The following is a 26,976-nucleotide window of genomic DNA, read 5'->3' on the forward strand; positions in this document are numbered from 1 at the left end:
GATAGTTCTTATAAATGGAATCATACATATGTGACATTTTGTGTCTGGCTTCTTTAACTCAGCATAATGTTTTGGAAGTCCATCGATAGTGTAGCATACATCAGTACTTCATTTCTTTCAACAGCTGAATAATATCCACTTAATATATATAGCACAATTTGTTCATTTACCTGATGATGGGCATTTGGGTTGTTTCCACCTTTTGGCTATCGTGAATAGTGCTGCTATGAACACGTGTGTACATGTTCTTGTTTGAGTACCTGGTTTCAGTTCTTTCGGGTATATATCTAGGAGTGGAATTGCGGGGTCATATAACTTTTTGAGGAACTGTCAAACTGTCTTCCACAGTGGCTGAACCATTTTACATTCTCATCAGCAATGTATGAAGGCTCCAATTTCTCCACATCTTCTCATTTAACGTTTGTTGTATTTTGTTTTGTTTTCAAAATGTATTTCATTCTAGCCACCCTAGTGGGTGTGAAGTGGTACCTCATTGTGATTTTGATTTACATTTCCTTAACGACTAATAATGTTTTGTATCTCTTCATGTGCACTTGTGTAATTTTAGTATTGTAATTCCATCCTCAGTTCTAGGTACATGGCAGGGTTTCTCATCTGGTGTGGTATACATAGCATAGGTCACAGATATGCCAAATTATTGACCCCCTCAGCCCTTGGGGCTGCTGGGGGAGACTTTAGATGGTCAGAGTCCCTGGGGTCATTCATCTCAGGCTGTAAGCAGACTCCTCCACTTTCTCCATCATTCTCTATGTGTGCCAGTATGTGAATAATTTTGGAGGTACTGCTCTTTGGGGGTGTAGGAAACCAGAGTCCTCTTGATCCCTCTTAGTTAAGTGGACAACAAACTGACTCTGAGCTGTTTTATAACATTGGAATTCGTTTAATTTTTTTCAGAAATCATAACAACTTTCTGTAATGGCTCACTAAGAATAGCCATTCTTAGACTATGTTCCTAAAATAGGGCTATATATTAATGTAATTAGAAAAGTCTAGTGATATATCACAACAATCATGATAAGTCATTTAACTTTGGAGAATTTTAATCTTCAAAATAGCATACAACATATGCATACTTTACATACTAAAATGCAAAGCATTTAAAATACAAATACTATGTATTTGTTTTATATCATGACTTATGAGAGATAGATGTTTTGGATAAAATCCCAGTTCTAGGCAGTGTGAGGATCATCCATCCAAGGTTAACATCTTAAGGCAATGGTTAATGCCAGATATTTCAATAGTTTAGCTTATGAGATATTTCATATACCTGGTGCTTAATTAATAGTACTGTCTTTGAATGGCATTGGGAATCATAATTCAAATGAGCTCACAACATAATACCTTATTTAGAGTTATGTAGAAGAGCATTTAGTTGCATTTTAAAGTCCTTCTGAAGCTTCCTCTGACAGGGACTAGATGTTATCATGTCTGGCTTCTGGGCAGTAAGTAAAAAAATGTGCAACTGGATGCTCTTGGTGATGAAGAAGGCATTGAGACAGGCCCTTCAATCAGAGTCTCCAGCCTAATCCACTCCTGGAGGGCAAAGAGAAAGAGTTGATACCTGTTAGATTTTGTGAATCAATGGAAACATCATCTGAAACAAAATTCAGACACTCAACCTCAAGGGTCATGTTGACCAAGTCAACCCACCATTTCAGGTTCTTCTGGGTCTTAATCCAAAGCTCCTTTCCCCACCCAGGACATTTCTATGCTCAGAGAAAATAGAAAACCTCCCCTCCCCAAACATAGCCATTTCGTGCTAGTTATATCAGATTAAAATGAACATCATAGACAATATATGGTCAACGCAACCTAGAACATAAAGATTACTAAAGAAGACAATAGGAAGTGTCCCAGCAAGGCAATTAGCAACCTGATTGGTAAACTGTTGCAAACTGCACTACATATGCAGACACCATGGTTCTTCTCTCAACCCTGGTTTAGAGCCCTTCAAAATTCAGAACTGAGGGAAATGGACATCTTCTAGTTCTGGAACCACCCTAGTATCAGTATGAGCCCGGTAAACACACAGCTTTTGGAAAAAGAGTCAATGCCAGTCACAACCAGGAAGGAAAATCTATTGGATAAAATACATTTAAGATGAAAATTTCCTAATTATCTACAGGATGACTAGCACCAAGGAATGTTTACAGGCACATAGAAACTATAGGCAATCTGCTCTTTCTTATGGCAAATTGCAACAGGCAGAACTCTCCCACAGGAGCTGAACATGTCCACATGCCATCCCAAACACAGCTTCCCTGCATTTCTTAATAATGCTGTTTTACTGAAGAAATTAAGTTATACTATTTTGTCATTAGCAAAATAACAATATGCATGGAAATGACAGAAAGCCTGACTTCTGGAGAATATCTGCAAATAAATAATCAATCCTCTTGTGAAACCAATGCTAGAATATTATTACCTAGTTTAAAGGACTTTTGTCCTAAAATCAAATCTCATGAGAACCAGTGGCTAGAGGAAAAAAGTAGCAAAGGAAAAAGAAATAAAACAAAAACAACAGTATCAACAACAGAATCCTTATTTATAGCATCATTCTGTGCTAGCATGAGAACACTTATTTAAAAAATATCTTACCAGGATAGCAGAAATGGTTTTTCAAGTGGTAAGGAACATTTTGTTATAAACACTTTCTACCCGCAGTAGAATGCAAGAAATTGAAGGCACAGTAAAATCAACCCAAAGGTCAAATTATCCAAGTGATGTCTGTGAAATTAATGTATTTGCATTAGCTCATGTATATGAAAACATTAGTATCTGCTAACCTTGAGTTTAGAAAGAACCAATGATGGATGTTTAAGAAATGAGAATACAGCCAGGTGTCAGTGCTGTGCTTCTGAGGTGGGAGGGGCAACTTCAGGACATTAGTCTACAAGAGAACTCCCAGCTCCACGTAATATCAAATGGAGAAAATCTCCCAGAGATCTACATCTCAACACCAACACCCAGCTTCACTCAATGACCAGCAAGATACAGTGCTGGACACCCTATGCCAAACAACTAGCAAGACAGGACCACAATCCCACCCATTAGCAGAGAGGCTGCCTAAAATCATAATAAGGCCACAGACACCCCAAAATACACCACCAGACGTGGACCTGCCCACCAGAAAGACAAGATCCAGCCTCATCCACCAGAACACAGGCACTAGTCCCCTCCACCAGGAAGCCTACACAACCCACTGAACCAACTTTACCCACTGGGGACAGACACCAAAAACAACGGGAACTACGAACATGCAGCCTGCAAAAAGGAGACCCCAAACAAAGTAAGATAAGTAAAATGAGAAGACAGACAACCACACAGCAAATGAAGGAGCAAGATAAAAACCCACCAAACCTAACAAATGAAGAGGAAATAGGCAGTCTACCTGAAAAAGAATTCAGAATAATGATAGTAAAGATGATCCAAAATCTTGGAAATAAAATAGAGAAAATGCAAGAAACATTTAACAAGGACCTAGAAGAACTAAAGAGGAAACAAGCAACGATGAACAACACAATAAATGAAATTAAAAATACTCTAGAAGGGATCAATAGCAGAATAACTGAGGCAGAAGAACGGATAAGTGACCTGGAAGATAAAATAGTGGAAATAACTACTGCAGGGCAGAATAAAGAAAAAAGAATGAAAAGAACTGAGGACAGTCTCAGAGACCTCTGGGACAACATTAAATGCACCAACATTCGAATTATAGGGGTCCCAGAAGAAGAAGAGAAAAAGAAAGGGACTGAGAAAATATTTGAAGAGATTATAGTTGAAAACTTCCCTAATATGGGAAAGGAAATAGTTAATCAAGTCCAGGAAGCACAGAGAGTCCCATACAGGATAAATCCAAGGAGAAACACGCCAAGACACATATTAATCAAACTATCAAAAATTAAATACAAAGAAAAATTATTAAAAGCAGCAAGGGAAAAACAACAAATAACACACAAGGGAATCCCCATAAGGTTAACAGCTGATCTTTCAGGAGAAATTCTGCAAGCCAGAAGGGACTGGCAGGACATATTTAAAGTGATGAAGGAGAAAAACCTACAACCAAGATTACTCTACCCAGCAAGGATCTCATTCAGATTTGATGGAGAAATTAAAACCTTTATAGACAAGCAAAAGCTGAGAGAATTCAGCACCACCAAACCAGCTTTACAACAAATGCTAAAGGAACTTCTCTAGGCAAGAAACACAAGAGAAGGAAAAGACCTACAATAACAAACCCAAAACAATTAAGAAAATGGGAATAGGAACATACATATCGATAATTACCTTAAATGTAAATGGATTAAATGCTCCCACCAAAGACACAGACTGGCTGAATGGATACAAAAGCAAGACCCATATATATGCTGTCTACAAGAGATCCACTTCAGACCTAGGGACACATACAGACTGAAAGTGAGGGGATGGAAAAAGATATTCCATGCAAATGGAAACCAAAAGAAAACTGGAGTAGCAACTCTCATATCAGACAAAATAGACTTTAAAATAATGACTATTACAAGAGACAAAGAAGGACACTACATAATGATCAAGGGATTGATCCAAGAAGAAGATATAACAATCGTAAATAATTATGCACCCAACATAGGAGCACCTCAATACATAAGGCAAATACTAACAGCCATAAAAGGGGAAATCGACAGTAACACATTCATAGTAGGAGACTTTAACACCCCTACTATGGACTTTCACCAATGGACAGATCATCCAAAATGAAAATAAATAAGGAAACACAAGCTTTAAATGATACATTAAACAAGATGGACTTAATTGATATTTATAGGACATTCCATCCAAAAACAACAGAATACACATTTTTCTCAAGTGCTCATGGAGCATTCTCCAGGATAGATCATATCTTGGGTCACAAATCAAGCCTTGGTAAATTTAAGGAAATTGAAATCATATCAAGTATCTTTTCTAACCACAACGCTATGAGACTAGATATCAATTACAGGAAAAAATCTGTAAAAAATACAAGCACATGGAGGTTAAACAATACACTACTTAATAACCAAGAGATCACTGAAGAAATCAAAGAGGAAATCAAAAAATACCTAGAAACAAATGACAAGGAAAACACGACGACCCAAAACCTATGGGATGCAGCAAAAGCAGTTCTAAGAGGGAAGTTTATAGCAATACAATCCTACCTTAAGAAACAAGAAACATCTCAAATAAACAACCTAACCTTACACCTAAAGCAATTAGAGAAAGAAGAACAAAAAACCCCCAAAATTAGCAGAAGGAAAGAAATCATAAAGATCAGATTAGAAATAAATGAAAAAGAAATGAAGGAAACGATAGCAAAGATCAATAAAGCTAAAAGCTGGTTCTTTGAGAAGATAAACAAAACTGATAAACCATTAGCCACACTCATCAAAAAAAAAGGGAGAAGATTCAAATCAGTAGAATTAGAAGTGAAAAAGGAGAAGTAACAACGAACACTGCAGAAATACAAAAGATCATGAGAGATTACTACAAGGCAACTCTATGCCAATAAAATGGACAACCTGGAAGAAATGCACAAATTCTTACAAATTCACGACCTTCTGAGACTGAGCCAGGAAGAAGTAGAAAATATGAACAGACCAATCACAAGCACTGAAATTGAAACGGTGATTAAAAATCTTCCAACAAACAAAAGCCCAGGACCAGATGGATTCACGGGCGAATTCTATCAAACATTTAGAGAATAGCTAATACCTATCCTTCTCAAACTCTTCCAAAATGTAGCAGAAGGAGGAACACTCCCAAATTCATTCTATAAGGCCACCATCACCCTGATACCAAAACCAGACAAAGATGTCACAAAGAAAGAAAACTACAGACCAATATCACTGATGAACATAGATGCAAAAATCCTCAACAAAATACTAGCAAACAGAATCCAACAGCACATTAAAAGGATCATACACCATGATCAGGTGGGGTTTATTCCAGGAATGCAAGGATTCTTCAATATATGCAAGTCAATCAACGTGATACACCATATTAACAAATTGAAGGAGAAAAACCATATGATCATCTCAATCGATGCAGAGAAAGCTTTTCACAAAATTCAACACCCATTTATGATAAAAACCCTCCAGAATGTAGGCATAGAGGGAACTTTCCTCAGCATGATAAAGGCCATATATGAGAAACCCACAGCCAACATCGTCCTCAATGGTGAAAAACTGAAAGCATTTCCACTAAGATCAGGAACAAGACAAGGTTGCCCACTCTCACAACTATTATTCAACACAGTTTTGGAAGTTTTAGCCACAGCAATCAGAGAAGAAAAGAAAAGAAAAGGAATCCAAACCGGAAAAGAAGAAGTAAAGCTGTCACTGTTTGCAGATGACATGATACTATACATAGAAAATCCTAAAGATGCTACCAGAAAACTACTAGAGCTAATCAATGAATTTGGTAAAGTAACAGGATAGAAAATTAATGCACAGAAATCTCTGGTGTTCCTATACACTAATGATGAAAAATCTGAAAGTGAAATTAAGAAAACACTCCCATTTACCACTGCAACAAAAAGAATAAAATATCTGGGAATAAACCTACCTAAGGAGACAAAAGACCTGTATGCAGAAAATTATAAGACACTGATGAAAGAAATTAAAGATGATACAAATAGTTGGAGAGATATACCATGTTCTTGGATTGGAAGAATCAACATTGTGAAAATGACTCTACTACCCAAAGCAATCTACAGATTCAATGCAATCCCTATCAAACTACCACTGGCAGTTTTCACAGAACTAGAACAAAAAATTTCACAATTTGTATGGAAACACAAAAGACCCCGAATAGCCAAAGCAATCTTGAGAACGAAAAACGGAGCTGGAGGAATCAGGCTTCCTGACTTCAGACTATACTACAAAGCTACAGTAATCAAGACAGTATAGTACTGGCACAAAAACAGAAATATAGATCAATGGAACAGGATAGAAAGCCCAGAGATAAACCCACGCACATACGGTCACCTTATCTTTGGTAAAGGAGGCAGGAATGTACAGTGGAGAAAGGAAAGCCTCTTCAGTAAGTCGTGCTGGGAAAACTGGACAGGTACATGTAAAAGTATGAGATTAGAACACTCCCTAACACCATACACAAAAATAAGCTCAAAATGGATTAAAGACCTAAATGTAAGGCCAGACACTATCAAACTCTTAGAGGAAAACATAGGCAGAACACTCTATGACATAAATCACAGCAAGATCCTTTTTGACGCACCTCCTAGAGAAATGGAAATAAAAACACAAATAAACAAATGGGACCTAATGAAACTTCAAAGCTTTTGCACAGCAAAGGAAACCCTAAACAAGACCAAAAGACAACCCTCAGAATGGGAGAGAATATTTGCAAATGAAGCAACTGACAAAGGATTAATCTCCAAAATTTATAAGCAGCTCATGCAGCTCAATAACAAAAAAACAAACAACCCAATCCAAAAATGGGCAGAAGGCCTAAACAGAGATTTCTCCAAAGAAGATATACAGACTGCCAACAAACACATGAAAGAATGCTCAACATCATTAATCATTAGAGAAATGCAAATCAAAAGTACAATGAGATATCATCTCACACCAGTCAGAACGGCCATGATCAAAAAATCTAGAAACAATAAATGCTGGAGAGGGTGTGGAGAAAAGGGAACCCTCTTGCATTGTTGGTGGGAATGTAAATTGATACAGCCACTGTGCAGAACAGTATGGAGGTTCCTTAAAAAACTACAAATAGAACTACCATAATACCCAGCAATCCCACTACTGGGCATATACCCTGAGAAAACCATAATTCAAGAAGAGTCATGTACCAAAATGTTCATTGCAGCTCTATTTACAATAGCCAGGAGATGGAAGCAACCTAAGTGTCCATCATCAGATGAATGGGTAAAGAAGATGTGACACATGTATACAATGGAATATTACTCAGCCATAAAAATAAACAAAACTGAGCTATTTGTAATGAGGTGGATAGACCTAGAGTCTGTCATACAGAGTGAAGTTAGTCAGAAGGAGAAAGACAAATACCGTATGCTAACACATATATATGGAATTTAAGAAAACAAAATGTCATGAAGAACCTAGGGGTAAGACAGGAATAAAGACACAGACCTACTAGAGAATGAACTTGAGGATATGGGGAAGGGGAAGGGTAAGCTGTGACAAAGCGAGAGAGAGGCATGGACATATATACACTACCAAATGTAAAATAGATAGCTAGTGGGAAACAGCTGCATAGCACAGGGAGATCAGCTCGGTACATTGTGACTGCCTGGAGGGGTGGGATAGGGAGGGTGGGAGGGAGGGAGACGCAAGAGGGAAGAGATATGGGAACATATGTATATGTATAACTGATTCACTTTGTTGTAAAGCAGAAACCAACACACCATTGTAAAGCAATTATACTCCAATAAAGATGTAACAAAAAATAAAATAAAATAAAAAATAAAAAGTCTAGCATCCAAAAAACTAAAAATAGAATTACCATATGACCCAGCAATCCCACCACTGGGCATCTACCCAGAGAAAACCATAATTCAAAAAGACACATGCACCCCAATGTTCATTGCAGCACTATTTACAATAGCCAGGTCACGGAAGCAACCTAAATGCCCACTGACAGACAATTGGATAAAGAAGATGTGGTACATATACACAATGGAATATTACTCAGCCATAAAAAGGAACGAAATTGGGTCATTTGTAGAGACGTGGATGGATCTAGAGACTGTCATACAGAGTAAAGTAAGTCAGAAAGAGAAAAACAAATATCGTATATTAACGCATATATGTGGAACCTAGAAAAATGGTACCGATGAACTGGTTTGCAGGGCAGAAATAGAGCCACAGATGTAGAGAACAAACGTATGGACACCAAGGGGGTAAAGTGGTGGTGGTGTGATGAATTGGGAGATTGGGATTGACATGTATACACTGATGTGTATAAAATGGATAACGAATAACAACCTGCTGTATAAAAAAATAAATACGATTCTAAAATTCATAAAGAAAAACCCATGCTGTTGATGAACCTCCTATTCATCAGTACGTCACCAGCTCACAGATATCAATTTATTTTTATAATGTACTCATAAATCAGCTTGATGGATTTTTTCCTTATAATGAGCAGAATATTATGCATATCAGGGACAGGCAAATTAATCATTAACCTAGGGGTCATGGAAAATTAATTTAGAGTGAGTTGACAGCTGTCGTGTGGGTCATTATTACCTTGTTAGAGACAAAGCTTGCTGATATTTCTTTAATACTACTGTGAGATAACAGAAAAAATATATATTTGGGTCTCTGCCCGAGTTCCTGCAACAGAGCTCCTAAAACTCTTGCAATTTCCTAGTGATAAGAGCACTGAGAACATCTTCTGTTCTAATATTTGGTCTTTGAGCCCCCATCCTGACACAGAGTTCCTAAACCCCTTGCAATTTCCTGGATGAAAACAGTGTCCTTTGTTCTAATAACATGACTCTTGGTGGGTTCCTGAATGGGGGCTGGTCACCAGAAAGACCAAGCCATGATTAGAAAATTAGAATTTTCAGCACCATCCCCTTCTGCAGCGAGGGAAGAGGGGATACAAGTGGAGTTAATGATTGATCATCCCTGTGTGATAAAGCCCTCCATGAAAATTCCAATAGTTTGGGGTTTGAAGAGCTTCTAGGTGGTGGCCATGTGGAGGTGCTGGGAGAGTGGCACACCTGCACAGGGCATGAAAGCTCCGCCCCTTCCCACACACCTGTCCTACACATCTCTTCCACCTGGGTGTTCATCTGTGTCCTTTATCATATCCTTTTAAAATAAACTGGTAAACAGTAAATAAACTGTTTTCCTGAGTCTGTAAGCTGCTCTAGCAAATTAATGAAACCTGAGAAGGGATCATGGGAACGTCTGATGTATAGCCAATTTCTCAGAAGCACAAGTGACAAACTGGCTTTGCTATCGGCGTCTGAAGTGGGATGAGGGCAATCTTGCGGGATGGAGCCCTTAACCTGTGGAATCTGATGCCATCTCCCAGTAAATGGTGTCAGATTTGAGTTATTAAATTGTAGGACCCCCAGCTAGTGTTGCATAGAATGGCTTGAAACTCCCACGCGGTAGTGTCCATAGCATTCTGAGTGTGATGGTTGTGTAAAAGTAAAGGAGAGACACAGTCAGTAGTGTAGGTTTTTGCTACACAAGTACCGTATTATAGTTTTTAATGTTAATGAAAAGTACCACAGGCTTTATAGCCAGGGTTATTATTATCACTTTGTAGATAATTAAGTTGTGTTTCTACATCTTACCAAAATAATTTTTATCATTGAGTATTGGTATTAGAGTCTCATGTGTGTTCAGTAGTTGTCATGTGGCCAGAGAGAGTTCATGGAGTCTCTCTAGTGTCTAATTTATTAGAATTTTGGCGTTACGTCTGTTTGACACAAAATTGAGTAACTTCAGAGTGTAAAAGTTACCTAGAGACACTCCAACATCATTTTGTAATTTTACAGATAATTTTACAAATGAAGGAATTTGAGCGTAGAAATGTGATGTAATTAGTACAGAATCACAGTTAGCGGAAGAGCTAAATGCAGGATCCAGGCGTTGGACTCTGGTCCCCAAGTTCTTCCTTAAAATGTAAGGAGTGAGTGAAGGAGCTCCCTCTGAGGGAGGCCTGTCCAGGATATCATCAACTAGAGCAAGAATTCAGCATTCATAACACTGAGAGGCTGCAGGTAGTAATTTTAAGGAGAATAAGAAAAGTATATTGACTTGCATTTGACAACTCTGACTTTACTTTCTCTAAACTTATTTGCATTTGTAGCCATTGCAAACCTAACCAGAGCATTAGAAATATGTTTTTATTGGCAGAGATCTCATTTTTCAAATGGCGTCATTTTGTAACTCTGTTATCAAGCTATCAATTTAATCTACAAAATCGATTAAAATTATGTTTTGATACTTTCTTGGTTTTTTGTTTTGTGGGTTGGTTGGTTGGTTGTTAGGTTGTGATTCATTTATTTTTGTTTGTGGTCTAATATCAGTGCTGCCTAGGATATGGCAAGTTTGCTAATGATGCTAATTAAGTTTACATGTTATTTAGTTTTTCTTTTTTTTAATCGCCGACACTCCACCTTGATGTTGAACTGCTCATTGCACCACGGAGCTCAGAAATATCCTCCTTTTTGTATGTGAAGTATGTCCACTTAGCATGTAGAATTAGCATGGGTTTAGTTCCCTTTAGACATTTTATGGTCGACTGTACAAAAGCACAATGAAAATAACCAGGGTTCAGAAGATGTTTTTATAGAGCAGAAATAATGAGCCTGATTCTCTGACTCACAGGCTACAGATGGATCCCACTGTCAGGTTAGCAAGAGAGGAAGAAAGAAAACAATTTTCTCTTGCCGTTGGTCAGGAACAGGTTGTAACCTCCTTGTTTCTTCTATCCCCAGAGCCTACTGCATCCCGGAGAATAGAGCTGCCCCCTCAAGCCCCTGGGCACCGACTTCCCAGCCTGACCGCTGTTCAGCCAAGCTCTTGTGATGCAGCACAGAGGGCGACACGATTCTCAGGAGCCAGAGCCTTGGAACAGCTGCCAGGCAAGGCCTCCTTTCATTGGCTGTTCCCCTCCCATGGATATGAGGGGATCCTCTGAGCTCGTAGACACTGGCGGCGTCCTTGTGATCATCATCTCGAACAAAGGAGCAAGTGAGTTTTTGTTTGTTTGATTTTACTGTCAATTATTGTTCATCCATTTAGGGCTGAGATTGAGTTTTTTGTTTTTTTTGCGGTACGCGGGCCTCTCACTGTTGTGGCCTCTCCCGTTGCGGCCTCTCCCGTTGCGGAGCACAGGCTCCGGACGTGCAAGCTCAGCGGCCATGGCTCACAGGCCCAGCCGCTCCGCAGCACGTGGGATCTTCCCGGACCGGGGCACGAACCCGTATCCCCTGCATCGGCAGGCAGGCTCTCAACCACTGTGCCACCAGGGAAGCCCTGAGATTGAGTTTTTAAATCATAGTAGATGACTTTGAAGAAGCTAAGGGCCAAAAGACTTTTCCCCAAGGTCTGTAACCAGCTAGTGGCAGAGTTTGCATTTATTCCTCTTTCTACCACACCACCCTTTATTTCTTTCTCTCTACAGTGTCTACATACCAGTTGCTCAATAGACAGTTACTGGTTTAATCTGATTCAGTTAAGTTAATCATCATATGCGTTAACCTCATCATAGCATTTGGTCTCTGCCCCAAATCTTATGCCCAGGGAGTAACTCCAGCTCAGACACGAGCTCCCTCCACCCTCCTCTGGAGGCCCGCTGGAGCTGTGGGAAAGCTCAGGCTCCCATTCCTGCATCCTTGAGACCTAGCAATGGTGCAGCAGAGGAGAACCATCCCCCATGACTGTCTAACCAACCCCTCTGGGTTTTGTTCACCTTCTCTGGGAGCTATTCATCCACCCTAGGGTGTGGAGCTGAAAACAAATCAGTCAGTCGACTCGTGGTCAACGACCATTTTCTGGTGCCTCCTCTGCGCCTGGTAGAGTGCTGGGCCCTGGGAATATAGCGATACAAGATGTGGCTCTTTCCTGCAAGGGGCTCAAGGATGGGGGACTGTGGCTGGCCGGGCCCAAGCCTTCTTAGGCCTGATGAGCAGAATGCAGACCTGCCTTATCTGCAAGTAGCTAGAGCCTGGAGAGCCATCCTGATAATTTACAAGGCAAGTTCATGAACTTCCCATCAAGCTTGTGACTGGTGGTTTCCTTTTCCCACCCAAGACTCCTGTTGGGGCACCTCTGTGAGGACTGGGTGGGGCAGTGAGAGGTGAGGCCACTCTCCTGCGTGCTTGTACGGGTTTCCCCCGCTGTCCGAAAGCGGAGCGTTCCTACGAAACCTTTCCTAAGCCAAAACGGCATAAAGGGAAGAAGCAATTACCTTAGGACACATCTTATTAACAGATGCTCAGAATACATCAGGATGAAGCACAGATGCCCACAGACACAGTTCAAAGCTTATGGTGGCTTGATGCTGAGATGCTGAGTGTGGTTCCCAGGGAAGGGGCCTCGTGGGACCACTCCAGGTGCACGGGGTGCATGCTGCCTCTATAAAGGCTGCTGCAAAACACATGCTGAACGCTAATTTTCGCTTTTTGCCTTTTTTCGTAAAAGAGAATATCCTCTTCAGACTTATTTTGGTTACGGAAAACAGGTACTAACGCAGGCCTTTAGTAAAAGCGAAGTGTTTAAGTGGTGTAAAGTGAATTTTCGAAAAGCCAGCATACCTAGATCTAGATCTGTTACACAGCCTCGTTACAGATTTGAATTTCACAAAAGTGAAAGCAACTGAAATCCTATTTGTCATTCTTTCCCATCTTTGATCTCGGACCGGCTATTTATTGCCTGCTGCAGGTCATTTGGAGTCAGTAGGGTGGATAAGAATAACTTGCACTGTAGCAGGAGTAAGAAGAGTGGGATAAAGGTCAGCTTGCCTAGCCACCAGGAGGCCTGCTTCTTTTTTTTTTTTTTTTCAATTCTTTTTCATTGTGGTTTATTACGGGATATTGAATATAGTTTCCTGTGCTATACAATAAGACCTTGTTGTTTATCCATTCTATATATAATAGTTTGCATCTGCTAGTTCCAAACTCTCAATCTAACCCTCCCCTGCACCCCTCCTTGGCAACCACAAGTCTGTTCTCTGTCTGTGAGTCTGTTTCTGTTTCGTAGATAAGTTCATTCATTTCACATTTTAGACTCCATATATAAGTGATATCATGTGGTATTCGCCTTTTTCTTTCTGACTTAACTTCACTTAGTATGATAATCTCTAGGTCCATCTATGTAGCTGCAAATGGCAAAATTTCATTCTTTTTTATGGCTGAGTAGTATTCCATTGTACATATGTACCACATCTTCTTTATGCATTCATCTGTCCGTGGACATTTAGATTGTTTCCATGTCTTGGCTATTGTAAACACTGCTGCTATGAACATAGGGGTGCATGTATCTTTTCAACTTATAGTTTTGTCCTGATATGTATCCAGGAGCGGGAATGCTGGATCATATGGTAACTCTATTTTTAGTTTTTTGAGGAACCTCCATTATGTTTTCCATAGTGGCTGTACCACGTTACATTTCTACCAACAGTATAGGAGGGTAACCTTTTCTCCACACCCTCTCCAGCATTTGTTATTTGTAGACTTTTTAAAAAAATTAATCTATTTATTTATTTATTTTATTTTTGGCTGCATTGGGTCTGCATTGCTGCACACGGACTTTCTCTAGTTGCAGCGAGTGGGGGCTACTCTTCGTTGTGGTGCGCGGGCTTCTCATTGTGGTGGCTTCTCTTGTTGCGGAGCACAGGCTCTGGGCAAGCGGGCTTCAGTAGTTGTGGCGTGCAGGCTTCAGTAGTTGTGACACGTGGGCTCAGTAGCTGTGGCTCAAGGGCTCTAGAGCGCAGGCTCAGTAGTTGTGGCGCACGGGCTTAGTTGCTCCGCGGCACATGGGATCTTCCCGGACCAGGGCTCGAATCCGTGTCCCCTGCATTGGCAGGTGGATTCTTAACCACTGCGCCACCAGGGTGAGCCCTGTAGACTTTTTAACGATGGCCATTCTGACCAGTGTGAGGTGGTACTTCACTGTAGTCTTGATTTGCATTTCTCTAATAATTAGTGATGTTGAGCATGTTTTCATGTGCCTATTTCAGGAGGCCTGCTTCTTGGCCTCCACGTTCTAGCCCAGAGCAGCCAGACTCTGTGCCCTGAACGCACGTGGCATTGTAGGAGGGGATTGAGGTAGAAGACCTTGTGCCACAACCAAGTCCCCCTCTTGGCCAACACCAAATGGAACCAAACACAGATCAATCTGGAGAAGGTTTAGATGGAGGAGAACGTGGTTCAGGCTGCCTAGCTGGGGACAAAGGCTGCAGCTTAACTGCTGGTGGTGGCAGTGACTCTAGCCCCTCCTGAGCCTTGTCCCAGCTGCTGTGCTGTCACGGCCATTCTCGAAAATCCCAGGGGTCCCTCCCCATTCATTCCATGGGGAGGTTCCGAGGAAGGGGAGTCCCAGCAGTGGTGGCCTTTCTTCTCCAAAGACTAGCACCACATCTAGACTTGTAGCAGGCAGCTAAGGCGGAGCTGGTTGGAACCATTCACTACGCTATCATCCAGTACATGCTAGTGGGCCTGTGGGGAGTCTCCATTACTGCAGAGATGAGATGCTGTCACCATCAGATGGTGGAGCTGGTGAGTCAGGAACAGAACCCTGGTTTTGAAAAGTGACCTGAGCCTTTGCTAGGGCAACGGGCACAAAGGCTGGTCACAGTGATGTCATCTAAGCTGCATCAAATTAAGGAGCCCTTAAGAGGTCCAAGGCTGAGGAGGGTGTGCCCTTCCTCCCTGGGCACGGAGAGGAGGGGAACTCCTATTCAAAATGAGTCGGGGCTAAGGAACCTGGACCAGCATTGTCACTTGTGATCACGTGAGCTCTGTGCGTGACCCTTGGGTCCCTACAGAAGCCAAGGGCTGAGGAGGCAGGGGCAGTAATGTGCCTTGTGGGGTACAAGGCAGCCCGTTGAGTGCTGGCGTGGCTCCCCCCGGCCCCCACCCCCAGCTGTAGCTAGGAGCTCTCCAACCCGCAGTGTTCCTCACCCCCCCGGGGGACCTTGTCTATATCCCTTGAAGAGGCCCCTCGCTGATAATGAGTGAGGCAGTGGAACAGCACCTGCCACTCAATTGTACCCTTCTTCTGAGTATCCTTTGCGCATTTGCAAGCCCTCAAACCTGGACTGGATTTTTGAGTTCTGGCCGAGCACACGCGGGAATCACGTATAGAGCAGAAAACTATTCAAGTTCGGCAAGAGCTGGGTGGGCGATCCACACCTGCTTTCACAGAAGTGGGTACCAGTGACACCTAACCCAGTCCCAGGTGGGCGACCTGAGGCTCTCAACTCATGCGCTGAATTGGGAGGAATGAAAAGTTATTCAAGAGAAGGTGGCTGGGGATGGATGTGTAGGAGAAAGACATTCCAGGCAGAAGGGACAGTGTAAGCAAGGGTGTGGAGTTCAGGGAACTGGTGGTAGGGTTGCTCAGTCTTTATTGGCAAAGTTATTCCCAAGACTCTCAGGAAGTTTCTATTAAGGCATTCAGTCATTCAACAGACATGTATTGAATGCCCACAGTGTACAAGGCAAAAGGCATTAAAAAGGTTAATAAGGCTTGAGAGAAAGAGGTGAGGGAGATTAAGAGGTACAGACTTCCAGCTGCAAAATAAATGAGACATGGGTATGAAATGTACAGGGTGGGGAATATAGAAAACAAGAAAAAAGAGGTGTAAATGTTAAATGTGTCCAGTTTTGTTGCAGAACAGTTATACCTCCATAAAGCTAAAAAGTTTTTCCCTAATGTTAAAAATTGAAATAAAAAAGTTGATAAGGCTTATTCTCTGTCCTCAAAGAACTCACAATTTAGCAAATATTATTTATAAAGGAACAGATGCAATGATAGACGTTAGAACACAATGTTATAGGAACATGAAGAATGGACTGATTACTTGTGATTAAGCAAGTCAGGAAGGCTTCACAGGGGAAGAGATTTTGAAATTATCAAATAGAATGGGAAAGGGACATTTGCATTGCCAAGATGTTTAAACATGTCCAGACTTATTTTAGTTTGCCCTATTTGTGAGAATGCTTCAACTGTCGAGATGCTTATAAATTAGATGCTAATTAATGAAGTGAAAATGACGCAGGGAAGAGATCCAGATTTCTTTTAGAATGGCAGGGTAGAAAAGAGCTCCTTTCTAACGTTAAGTTATGCAAATAAAACTAACTGCATTTATAATTGTAAGAGAATTGGGAATGTTATTTAATATGTAAATATATTCTAACAGGGAATATTTATAATGCTAACAAATTTTCTATCTAAGATAATGTATATTTATTATCATTCATTTCTAGTTTTTTTGAAATAATTTTCTCCTCAATATTAATGTTTTTCTTCCCTCGTGCATAAATATAGTATATTTGCTCTAGCACAGTTTCTCAAACTTGATGGGCCCTGCTCTGCTTTCATTTTCTATCCCTGCTTTAAAAAATAATTTTTTTATTGGGTTATAACATACATACCTGCACATATCTTATTAAGGGTATCATTCAATAAATTTTTACACATGGATGTATTTATGTAACTACAATTCAGATTAAAATATAAAGCACTTCCAGAACCTTCCAAGGTTCCTTCATGCCATCTCCCAATTAATACAAAACTCTGCAGAGGTGACTACTGTTGTGAGTCTTTCACTGTGGATTAGTTTTGCCTGTTTTTGAACTTTATATAAATGGACTTGTAGAGGATATACATTTTTGAGTCTGGCTGCTTTTGCCAACATTATGTCTCTAAGGCTGAACCGTGTCCCAGGTAGTTTGTTCTTTTTCCTTGATGTGGTGTTATATTTTATTTATGAATATACCAAACTTACATATCTGTTTCTGTTGATGGCATATTTCCAGTTTGGGGCTATCATGAACAAGTCTTAGAGATGTCTTTGGTGGACATATGCATTCATTTCTCCAGGGTAAACAGAGGAGTGGAATTGCTGGGTCATACCATAGATGTATGTTGGACTTTAGTAGAAACTGCTACTGAGTTTTCCAAGTGCAATGATTTAAACTTCTCCTAGCTGGAACGAGAGACTTGGTAATCTCAGTCTTTTTAATTTTAGCCATTCTAGAGAGTGTATAATATAGCTCATTGTTTTGATTTTCATTTCCCTGATGACAATGTTGAGAACCTTTTCATTTGCTTATTGGCCATTTGGATATCCTCTTGCGAAAGCCCTATTTTAATATTTTGCCCATTTTTTAAAAGTTGGGTTGTCCTTTTTTCATTGAACTGTAGGGTTCCTATTTTAAGATGAGTCCTCTGACAGATACGTGTATTGCAAATGTCTTCTCCAGGTCTGTGGTGTGCCTTTCACTCTTTTCATGCTGTCTTTTTGTTGGAAAGAAGTTCTTGACTTTAATAGCATTCAGATGGGTCAATCTTTTCTCTTGTGGTTAGTGCATCCTGTCCTTTTAAAGAAATATTTGCCTCCTCGAGAGAAAACTTCTAATGAAATGAAGATAAAAATTTTAACATCTCTCATAGAACCCTCAAGCCTCTGTGAATACAAATTTAGAGTCCCATTTGAGAGCCATGCTCTCATATATTGTTATAGAACATTCTATCCTCAGATAGACAGATCCCCCCCAGAACAACACCAAAATACAAACATGGTAGGATTCCATTTTAAACCAAATAGGCAAGAGGTTTTAACTTTAAAGGAGCAGCTATTCAGAACTGTAAATAAATATAATATAGGTAAATATATAAAATAAATATTTTTGCTCCACTGTGTTTCAAAGATTCAATAATATGAAAAATTTCTGAAAAAAGAGTGTGAGATGAGAAAATCAATTCACTTTAAAGCATCAGAGCAAAACCTTGGTCCTTCCCCTCTCTGCCTAATTAGGCACACTCATCTCTCCCCTTGACCTACTTTTATCACTACTCCAACACACACACACACACACACACACACACACACAAACACACACACACGATACTTGTCCCAAGGAAGAACACAACTGAGATATTTATGGCTTCTGAAACCTGCTCTAACTTGACGGTCCACAAACATAACAGATGGTCTATAATAACTGAACTGTTGTTGAATGTGTCTTTAATGGTTATTTCTTAAAATTTAAAACACATGGAGAGTCATTATTCCCACTAAAGGAGCATACACATATTTTCATTTTCTAGTAAGGCATATTATCATACAATTTTAGATAGACAGATATAGATAGATGGTAGAGAGCAAGGTAGATAGATAACAGATTTCAAATAATTAGGCATATTTAAACACAATTACCATCTGCCATATCGAACATAACTTTTCTAAGTTTCTGAAAAGCTGATAAATGTCAGGGTCTTGGGTAGTAGCATGCCTTTCTTCATGGTACCCCAGAATTCAGAGTACTAGTTCTATATGGATTCTTTGTATAAATGGGAGTTTCATAATCTACAGAACATTTCTCTCTCTAGCAAGGTTCCAACTAGAAATAAAGAGACACACCAAGAGTTTTTACGCCTTAACGAGGGTCAGAGCAAATCACTGAAATAATTGAAACTGTATTTTAAAACTTGGCAGAGAGACCTTCTCTTAATGTTCAAAGATAATTCACAATACTAAGGCTCTGTATTTTTTTTTTTTTTTAGATTCAGTAGTATTTATTTATTTGACCACACCACGCGGCTTGTGGGATCCTAGTTCCCTGACCAGGGATGGAACTCGTGCCCCCTGCAGTGGAAGCAAGGAGTCCTAACCACTTGGACCACCAGGGGATTCCCCTCTGTATTTTTTTGAGTGTGATCTTTCCCCAATTTGTCATGATTATTTTGAGAAAAAAAAAGAACCCTCAGTGCAAGAATATTGTCTTTAGTTTTCTTCATTTGTTCATTCATTTTTAATGCTTCGTTTATAAAAGAAATTTTGTTCATATGTGAATAATAAATGCAACCAAGGGTTACGTATGCTTTGACAGAATGTGGTATGGGGAGCAGTGAGCCTCAAATGAAGAAGGTCATTCCATTTGGGGTGGGGAGGGATTTCGGAAGGCTTTGTAAAAGAGCCATAGAATGACTTTTGAAAGATGTGTAGGTTCTTCACTTATCCATGTCCGCTCTTCCTTGACTTCCTTTTACTGTTTCTTCACTGCTGTTCTGTTCTCCAAAAATCTTTTCATGGATGTCTTATCACTGGTATAACCACTGTGGGTGGAATCTGGAAGATCCCTTTAGTCCCAATCCTGAAGAATTCATATCTGCCCCTGGGCTCAATGTCAACAGATCACTCACCGAGAACAGAGTGTATAAGAGACTGCTTAGGGTAGATGCTTGCAAGATGTCAGATCAGAGAGATACCTTGTATTTGTAGGAAAGCTCTGGACGTCTGACTTGGGCAGCAGAGGTACAGAAAATTTGGTCTCTTTGGTTTAGCTTTGAAATTCTAATGAAAGTTGGGTTTTCAGTCATCCATTCTGTGTTGGACTGTTCCTTCCCCTGCGCTTAAGTACATTTCATTCTGTTCTACTTGGAGCAGGACTGAAGTTCAAATAGCAAGGAGCCTAATAATGCCAGATTTCGAACAATTAGATTCCCCAGGAGTTTTATTTCAATAATTAGGATGGACGTGAACCAGCTGAGTTGTTCTTCCTCTGGTCCAGTTCACAAGGAGACTTTGGTTTCTTGGGGAGGAGGCCGCATCTAGATTCCACTATGTTTTTTTTTTTTCTGCTAAACTTTTTCTGAAACTTTACAACTGATTATTGAACAACATCCTCAGCAGAGGGATTCCGATAATTAATTAAAACAAAATACGGAGATAACAATTTGAGCTGAAGAAATTATGTATTATTCATCAAACAAAAAAAACTCTTTGCTGTTGGTAAGGTAATGGGCTAGACTTTTCAATCCTGACAAGTTTTTGTTTTTTAATTCTTTCCCAAAGGGCCATGCTTATTTCTTTTTCACATTGTTATCGGACACATTTTCTACTTCAAGATTGTTGCTCAGCAAGTTTAAATTAGGAAGACATTTTTATTAAGCGGGAAAGAAGTTAGGATTTTTAAAAGTTTAGTCTTTCAATCAGAGGGAAGGAGAGAGGAAGGGAGTGGAAGGGGGAGTGTGTGCATGTTATATTAAGAGATGCAGGGATCTAGTATGGGGAAAAGAAACATTTTCAAAAAATTGAAACAGTTATGATAGACCTTTCTCTAGTGGGTGTTGAAAAAGTACAGGTCTTCTTTTGATCTGGTGTTGATTAGATCTGGTGTGGTAAGCTTTAGAAACAGTGGTACCTAAGGTCTCTGATCATTTCCCTGGGTGAAGGCATGTAGGCTAACATGGAAACTTTATAGTCTTGTTACAATTACTTTGTTCAAAATGTCTTTCCAACTATATTTCTGTTGCCCTAGCTTCTGGTGTTGTTTCTTAAGAGCTTCAAATTAAAATCTTAATAATGTTAACATTGTCACGGGCAAAACCTTGATGCTTCTACCCCGCGTGGGTAGAAAAGGTAAGGCTCGCCTTTAGCTAAGGCTTAGTCTTATTTTGATGTGCAACTCCTGACATTTGTTCTGATTCACAAGGTCTCTAAGGATACTAGAGAAGACATGCGGAAACACAGCTTTACCTGCACGCAGGTGAAGTCAAAAGCCACCTATTCAATTAAAAGTTCAAAAAGTTCCCTTCTTTTAATATTGTTTGCCTTGCTTTGAACTTTTTCTGTCAGAGCTGATGTTCTTGCCTTGTGATTAACATTTTCCCTACAGCCTTTGAGTTCGTTTGTTGTTCTGTTTTCTCTATTAGCTCTGTTTCCACAATTGTCAGCTCTTCTAATTTGGTGGTGTTCCTTCATAACACTGATTTTACTGAAAGGTTGAGTTATTTTTAGTTGTTTTCCCATATTTATATTTGCTTTGAGGTGAAGGGGTTGGGGGCATGTGAATGGAAAAGACTTGTCCTTGAATGGATGGTTGTTGGTGGTAACCTGTACATGTAGGATTCATAACATTTGATAATATTTGTTTTAATATTTTCATTGTTCTTTATGGCCGGTTTGCTGTCTGTCTTGGGGTAGGTGGAACTTGCCATGTTCAGTAAGAGAAAATATTCCACTTGCAGACGAGGCTGGCTTTGGTGATACAAGTGTGAGTAGGTTTGATAACGGTGGTGAGAATAAATGAATGAAGTCTAATTGCTGGCACAGAACAGGGCTTCTCCTCTTAAATCAAAATACCATCTTAACTGTTTTCTCACTGCTTCTTTCTAACAAGGCATTTCCCTGACTAACCCTTTTCCAGTGGCCACTATGCATTCCCTCAAAAAATCTGCAAGGCTCATTATTTTCTTTTGTAAATTTATTTATTTTATTTACTTATTTTTGGCTGCGTTGGGTCTTCGTTGCTGTGCACAGGCTTTCTCTAGCTGCGGCAAGCGGGGGCTACTCTTCGTTGCGGTGCGCAGGCTCCTCATTGCAGTGGCTTCTCTTGTTGTGGAGCACGGGCTTTAGGCGTGCGGGCTTCAGTAGTTTTGGTGCACGGGCTTAGTTGCTCCACGGTATGTGGGATCTTCCCGGACTAGGGCTCGAACCTGTGTCCCCTGCATTGGCAGGCGGATTATTAACCACTGTGCCACCAGGGAAGCCCCAAGCCTCATTATTGTGAGATCCCAGAATAATAGCTTTAAAACCAATACCATTGCTGGTTCAAACTGCCATTTTGAATGATCACATGGGATGGTACAGTAGAATCCTCAAGGTAATACCAAGGATCCTGGTCTTACGTTAGCCATGTTTCCTACAGTATCTCTTGGAAATGTATTGTACATTATCTGGGACACACAGCTTCCAGAAGCCACCCAGATTAGTTACATCTGAATCTGGGAGTGAAGTTGGGGGTGCTTGGGGCCCAGCCGTTTTTATAAGCAGCCCAAAATTGAGAAATGGCCACTGTTTCAACTTTCCATTTGTAATGAATATAAACCAAATTACTGCTATTAATAATTTTCAACTTTGAATCCTATGTCTGGATTTAGAGCAGTGATAAACTTTCTCTCTCTGCATCAGACTTTCTGGGGGTGCCCCTTGCTAAAGTGCATATCCATGGGACACATCCACAAAAAATTTCATGTGACTGGTGTCGGCCAGGGATCTCCTTTAGTAAACGAGAACTCCAAATAGTCTTTTGAAAATTAAATTTTCAGGACTATTGATCTAGTGATTTCTTCCCTGTTTCTGTCTGTCAAACATCAATTTGGTTGACACTTCAAATAGGGAAACATACACTCTTATTTAACATATGCCTCCAAAGGGACTCTCCAAGGGGCCAAATGATGTAGAATCTTCACTGCCAAGGTAGAATGTTTGGCTTTTATTCCAAGACTGAAAGAGATGGGTTTTTTAAATAGGTCTAAAGGGAAGAAATGTGATCTGATGTGATGTAATTCAGGTCTCTTCTAAGGCCCTGTACCTAACATTGTTTTTGTAATTTATACTCTTTTTGCTAAAGAAGACCCCAGGTTGTGTGTCTTAGACCTGCAAAATCCTGTATCTGCCTGATGGTATGGTACGTGAAGGGCCTGGCAGGGTGTCTGGCACACACGGGGTTCTCAGGAAATGGAGATGCTCCCTCTTCATCTCTGTCTTCTTCTTGAAAGTCGTATCTTACCCTATCCATTTATACATCCCAGTCTCTAGCTCAGTGACTGTCACTAAGGGACATTCTTTTTTTTTTTTTTTTTTTTTTTTTTTGCGGTACGCGGGCCTCTCACTGCTGTGGCCTCTCCCGTTGTGGAGCACAGGCTCCGGACACACAGGCTCAGCGGCCATGGCTCACGGGCCTAGCCGCTCCGCGGCATGTGGGATCTTCCCAGACTGGGGCACGAACCCGTGTCCCCTGCATCGGCAGGCGGACTCTCAACCACTGCGCCACCAGGGAAGCCCTACCAAGGGACGTTCTTAAATGACAGATAGAAAGCAGAACAGGAGGGAAGGAGAACTGACTCATTGGTGTCTTCCTTCTCCTACCACTAAGGATACCAAATAACTGACTTTTCATTTATTTTAACTTTAGCAAATGCAGACAATCTTGTATTGATGGATAGCAGAGCCTCCGCAATGTGTATGACTGTGGTTTTTGATGGACAGAATAAAAAGTGGTACATATGAATTTTATGGGGAAATACATTATTACGGATTTTGTCAAAATGCTGGAAAGTCATGACAATATATTAACAAAGGCAGAGTCTGTTTTGTTGCTTATGAGGCTGATAGGCTGCTGGCCTTTTTTTAGAAAACCTTCACATTTTTTCGAAGAAATAACCTGGAAGAAATAGAAGTTCTTTTGCTTTTCTACTCTGTATAGCATGTATGTCTCCCACCCCCCAAAAAAACATTTTACACATTTTGCAAACATTAATCAATATTCCTGGATCCCAATTATTGCTCTAAGTAAAAACTTTTAAAATTATCCTCTCTTCACAATGTGAATTGTGAATCCAGAAATGCTATGACCACCATCTCAGCAGAAATAGAAGTTTGGTTTTAATTTTTTTAAGAAGCTTCCTCTTACCTTGGTTGCAGGGATCCCCACTTTTTCCTACCTTTCTGACTATTCCTTGTTAATCACTTTATGGACTACTATTATCTTTTCACTCTTAAACTCGGACATATTCTAGGCTTATGTCCAAAGTTTCTTTCCTTCTGTTTATGTTCTCCCTGGAAAATTGCACCCACGTCTCTAGCTTCATCTGTCTCCGGTGTCTCCACGTCGAACCCCAAGCCATTTCTTGATCTCATTAGCCTCATAGTTAGGTGCTCCTGGGAGTTTAGGACACAACTTGCAAGGGTTCATGAATACAGTCAAGAGTCGTCTGGTTTAGGATCTTGGAGAAGGAGTGCTGTGTTCTAGCCATGGAGCCCCAGATGAAGCCAAGGGTACAGAAGTGAAAGTTTGCAAAGCTAAAAAGATGGACAAACACATTGTCTCATGGTGAAATGATATAAAGGTGGATAATTCCTCCTAATTAGTTTCTGCAATTGAAAATGGTAAAATTAACATGAATTAATTATTTCTATTTTCATTAATTCAGTTGACTATCCCCCATTATTCTGAATTAATTAATAAGTGGTTCTTATTTCCAATCTTTTCAAAATAAACTTCTGACAATTATTTTTGTAAAACTTAAAATATTATACCTAAAAGCCCTGTGAAAAGTAACTAAGGACATTGTGTTCCATCATTAAAATGACATGTAAACTTCAAATTTAAAAGATAACTCCTCATTCCAAAGCTTTAATAGAATGAAACTCAAAAAGAATTTTATCTGATAAAATTCAGGTCATTGAAAAAAGTTCAGAAAAAAACATTCTCTATATATAATAGTACTTTTATTATTCTCTATATATAATAGTACTTTTATTCGATTATTAGTTCAGTTAGTTTTCATCTACTTTAAATATTAGGTATAGCATCCTCAGATATGTTTAGATATTAACAATCCTGGTAACACGTGGAAATATCACATTTCAGGTAGATTACAATGAGTTATAAAGGACCTTAACCTCTCTCTCCCTATAAGGTTTGTCACCATCACATCCTCTCATTTCTGATCTTCTCTAATTCCTTCCATGATCACTACCCCAATATCCATGAGACAAGGAAAAATAAACAAAGCTTAAATATAAGCCTCAAAAGATCCATATTTTAACAGACATTGAGTGAAGAACTTCATTGTGGTTCATAAATTTAAAATGAATTGAGGTGAGTTTCCAAAACTGTTTTAAATGGACGCAAAAAACACCATCTCCAAATCCAGTTGGTTTTGCCACTGTTTCTAAAGATAATCAATGCACATAATTCTCTAAGCAAGGTTCCTCCATAGTAGAATTGTCTTTCCAGGAATAGCAAAGCAACTGAAGAACCTGCTCAGCCTTTCTAACCAAAAATATATATGAGGGATCTACCAGAGTACCTCTTGGCACATCTGACTCACAAATCCTTGAGAAGTTTTTAAGTGAGACAAATCTGAGGGCCTGATGGAGGTTTCTCTTCAGGGCACAGTCTTTTTATATAGTTCGTGTAAACTGTGACTGCATAGATGGCATCGTGTGAGAAAGATTATTTGGGAAAGTAGACAACTGAAAAAAAAAAAAAGACAAGCATCTGTAGTTGTATCATAGAACAAAAGCAAGACAGGAATCAAAGCTAGCTTGTAATCACACGTTGAAGAACAATTTTGAGTGAAGAAAAGGTGGTGTAGCAGAAATGATTCATTAGCCCTCAGCATCTGTGGACTGATCTCCGGAGCTCCCCTCCCCCCCTCCTCTCTGCTATGTAATTAAACAGGAGGAGGGGGCCCATGCAAAGGGAGGCCTGCAAAATTTTTTATAACTGGGCCATTAGCCAAAGTCAGAATAGCACTTGGGAATGGTTGCAAGCCACACATGAAAACCTTCCAGTTCAACCAAACTGGGAAAACGCTATTCCTTTTCTCTTCAGAACATCAGTTTCTGAGTAGAGGATAAAATATGAAAGGAGGCAAAGATGTGCAGGCTCATTTCATAGAGCTTTATGGGAAAAAACAGCTTACTAACCAAATTAAAGACCTCCATCTGGAAGAGATTGCCAGTTGCAGTTTTCAAAGAATAAAGTCTGCAAGTAAAATATGCATTTAAGAGTAGGAAAAGGAAGTTAAGTTAAATTAAAAATACACTTGAAGGTAATCTTATAGGTTACATTTTTAGGAGCTAAAAATATGAAAAATAGTGGGTGGAAAGCAAGTTTTTGGCTATCAGAGTAAATAAAATATCTAGAAAGATTTTTAAAAATCCATTAATGGCTTAGTAACCTTTTTTATTCTAGAGTCTTGTGATGAAACCACTTAAAACTATCTGTTTGGCTTTTCCAGTTAAATGCTTCTTTTTTAGGTATTTATTTATTTTTTTTAATTGAAATATAGTTGACTTTATGATACTATGTTAGTTTCAGGTGTACAACATAATAGTTCGGTATTTTTATAGACCTCACCAAAAAAGTATTAGAACTAATAAATGAATTCAGTAAAGTTTCAAGATACAAGATTAATATAAAGAAACCTGTTCTATTTCTATACACTAATAATGAACTATCAGAAAGAGAAATCAAGAAAACCATTCCACTTATAATTGAATGAAAAAGAATAAAATTTCAAGGAATAAATTTAACCAAGGATATGAAAGAACTAGACTCTGAAAACTATAACACATTGATGAAGGAAATTGAAGACTATATAAATAAATGGAAAGATATTCTGTGTTCAGGGACTGGAAGGATTAATATTGTTGAAACGCCCATACTACCCAAAG

At 39.6% G+C, this 26,976-nt stretch overlaps 1 protein-coding gene across 1 annotated transcript in view; it reads left to right on the forward strand.

Annotated features, from left to right (window-relative positions):
• Positions 1–26,976, forward strand: part of LOC111173576 (uncharacterized) — a 118,866-nt gene that overhangs the window by 40,579 nt on the left and 51,311 nt on the right. Inside the window, exon 3 of the mRNA XM_089903548.1 lies at positions 11,492–11,747. Coding sequence (XP_089759674.1) covers positions 11,492–11,694 — 203 coding nt within the window. The 3' untranslated portion in view covers positions 11,695–11,747. The remainder of the gene's footprint in view (positions 1–11,491; positions 11,748–26,976) is intronic.

This window comes from Delphinapterus leucas, chromosome 21 (assembly GCF_059928025.1).
Source record: "Delphinapterus leucas isolate spDelLeu-1000000601 "Yukka" chromosome 21, BTC_Dleu_Yukka2, whole genome shotgun sequence".
NCBI lineage: Eukaryota > Metazoa > Chordata > Mammalia > Artiodactyla > Monodontidae > Delphinapterus > Delphinapterus leucas.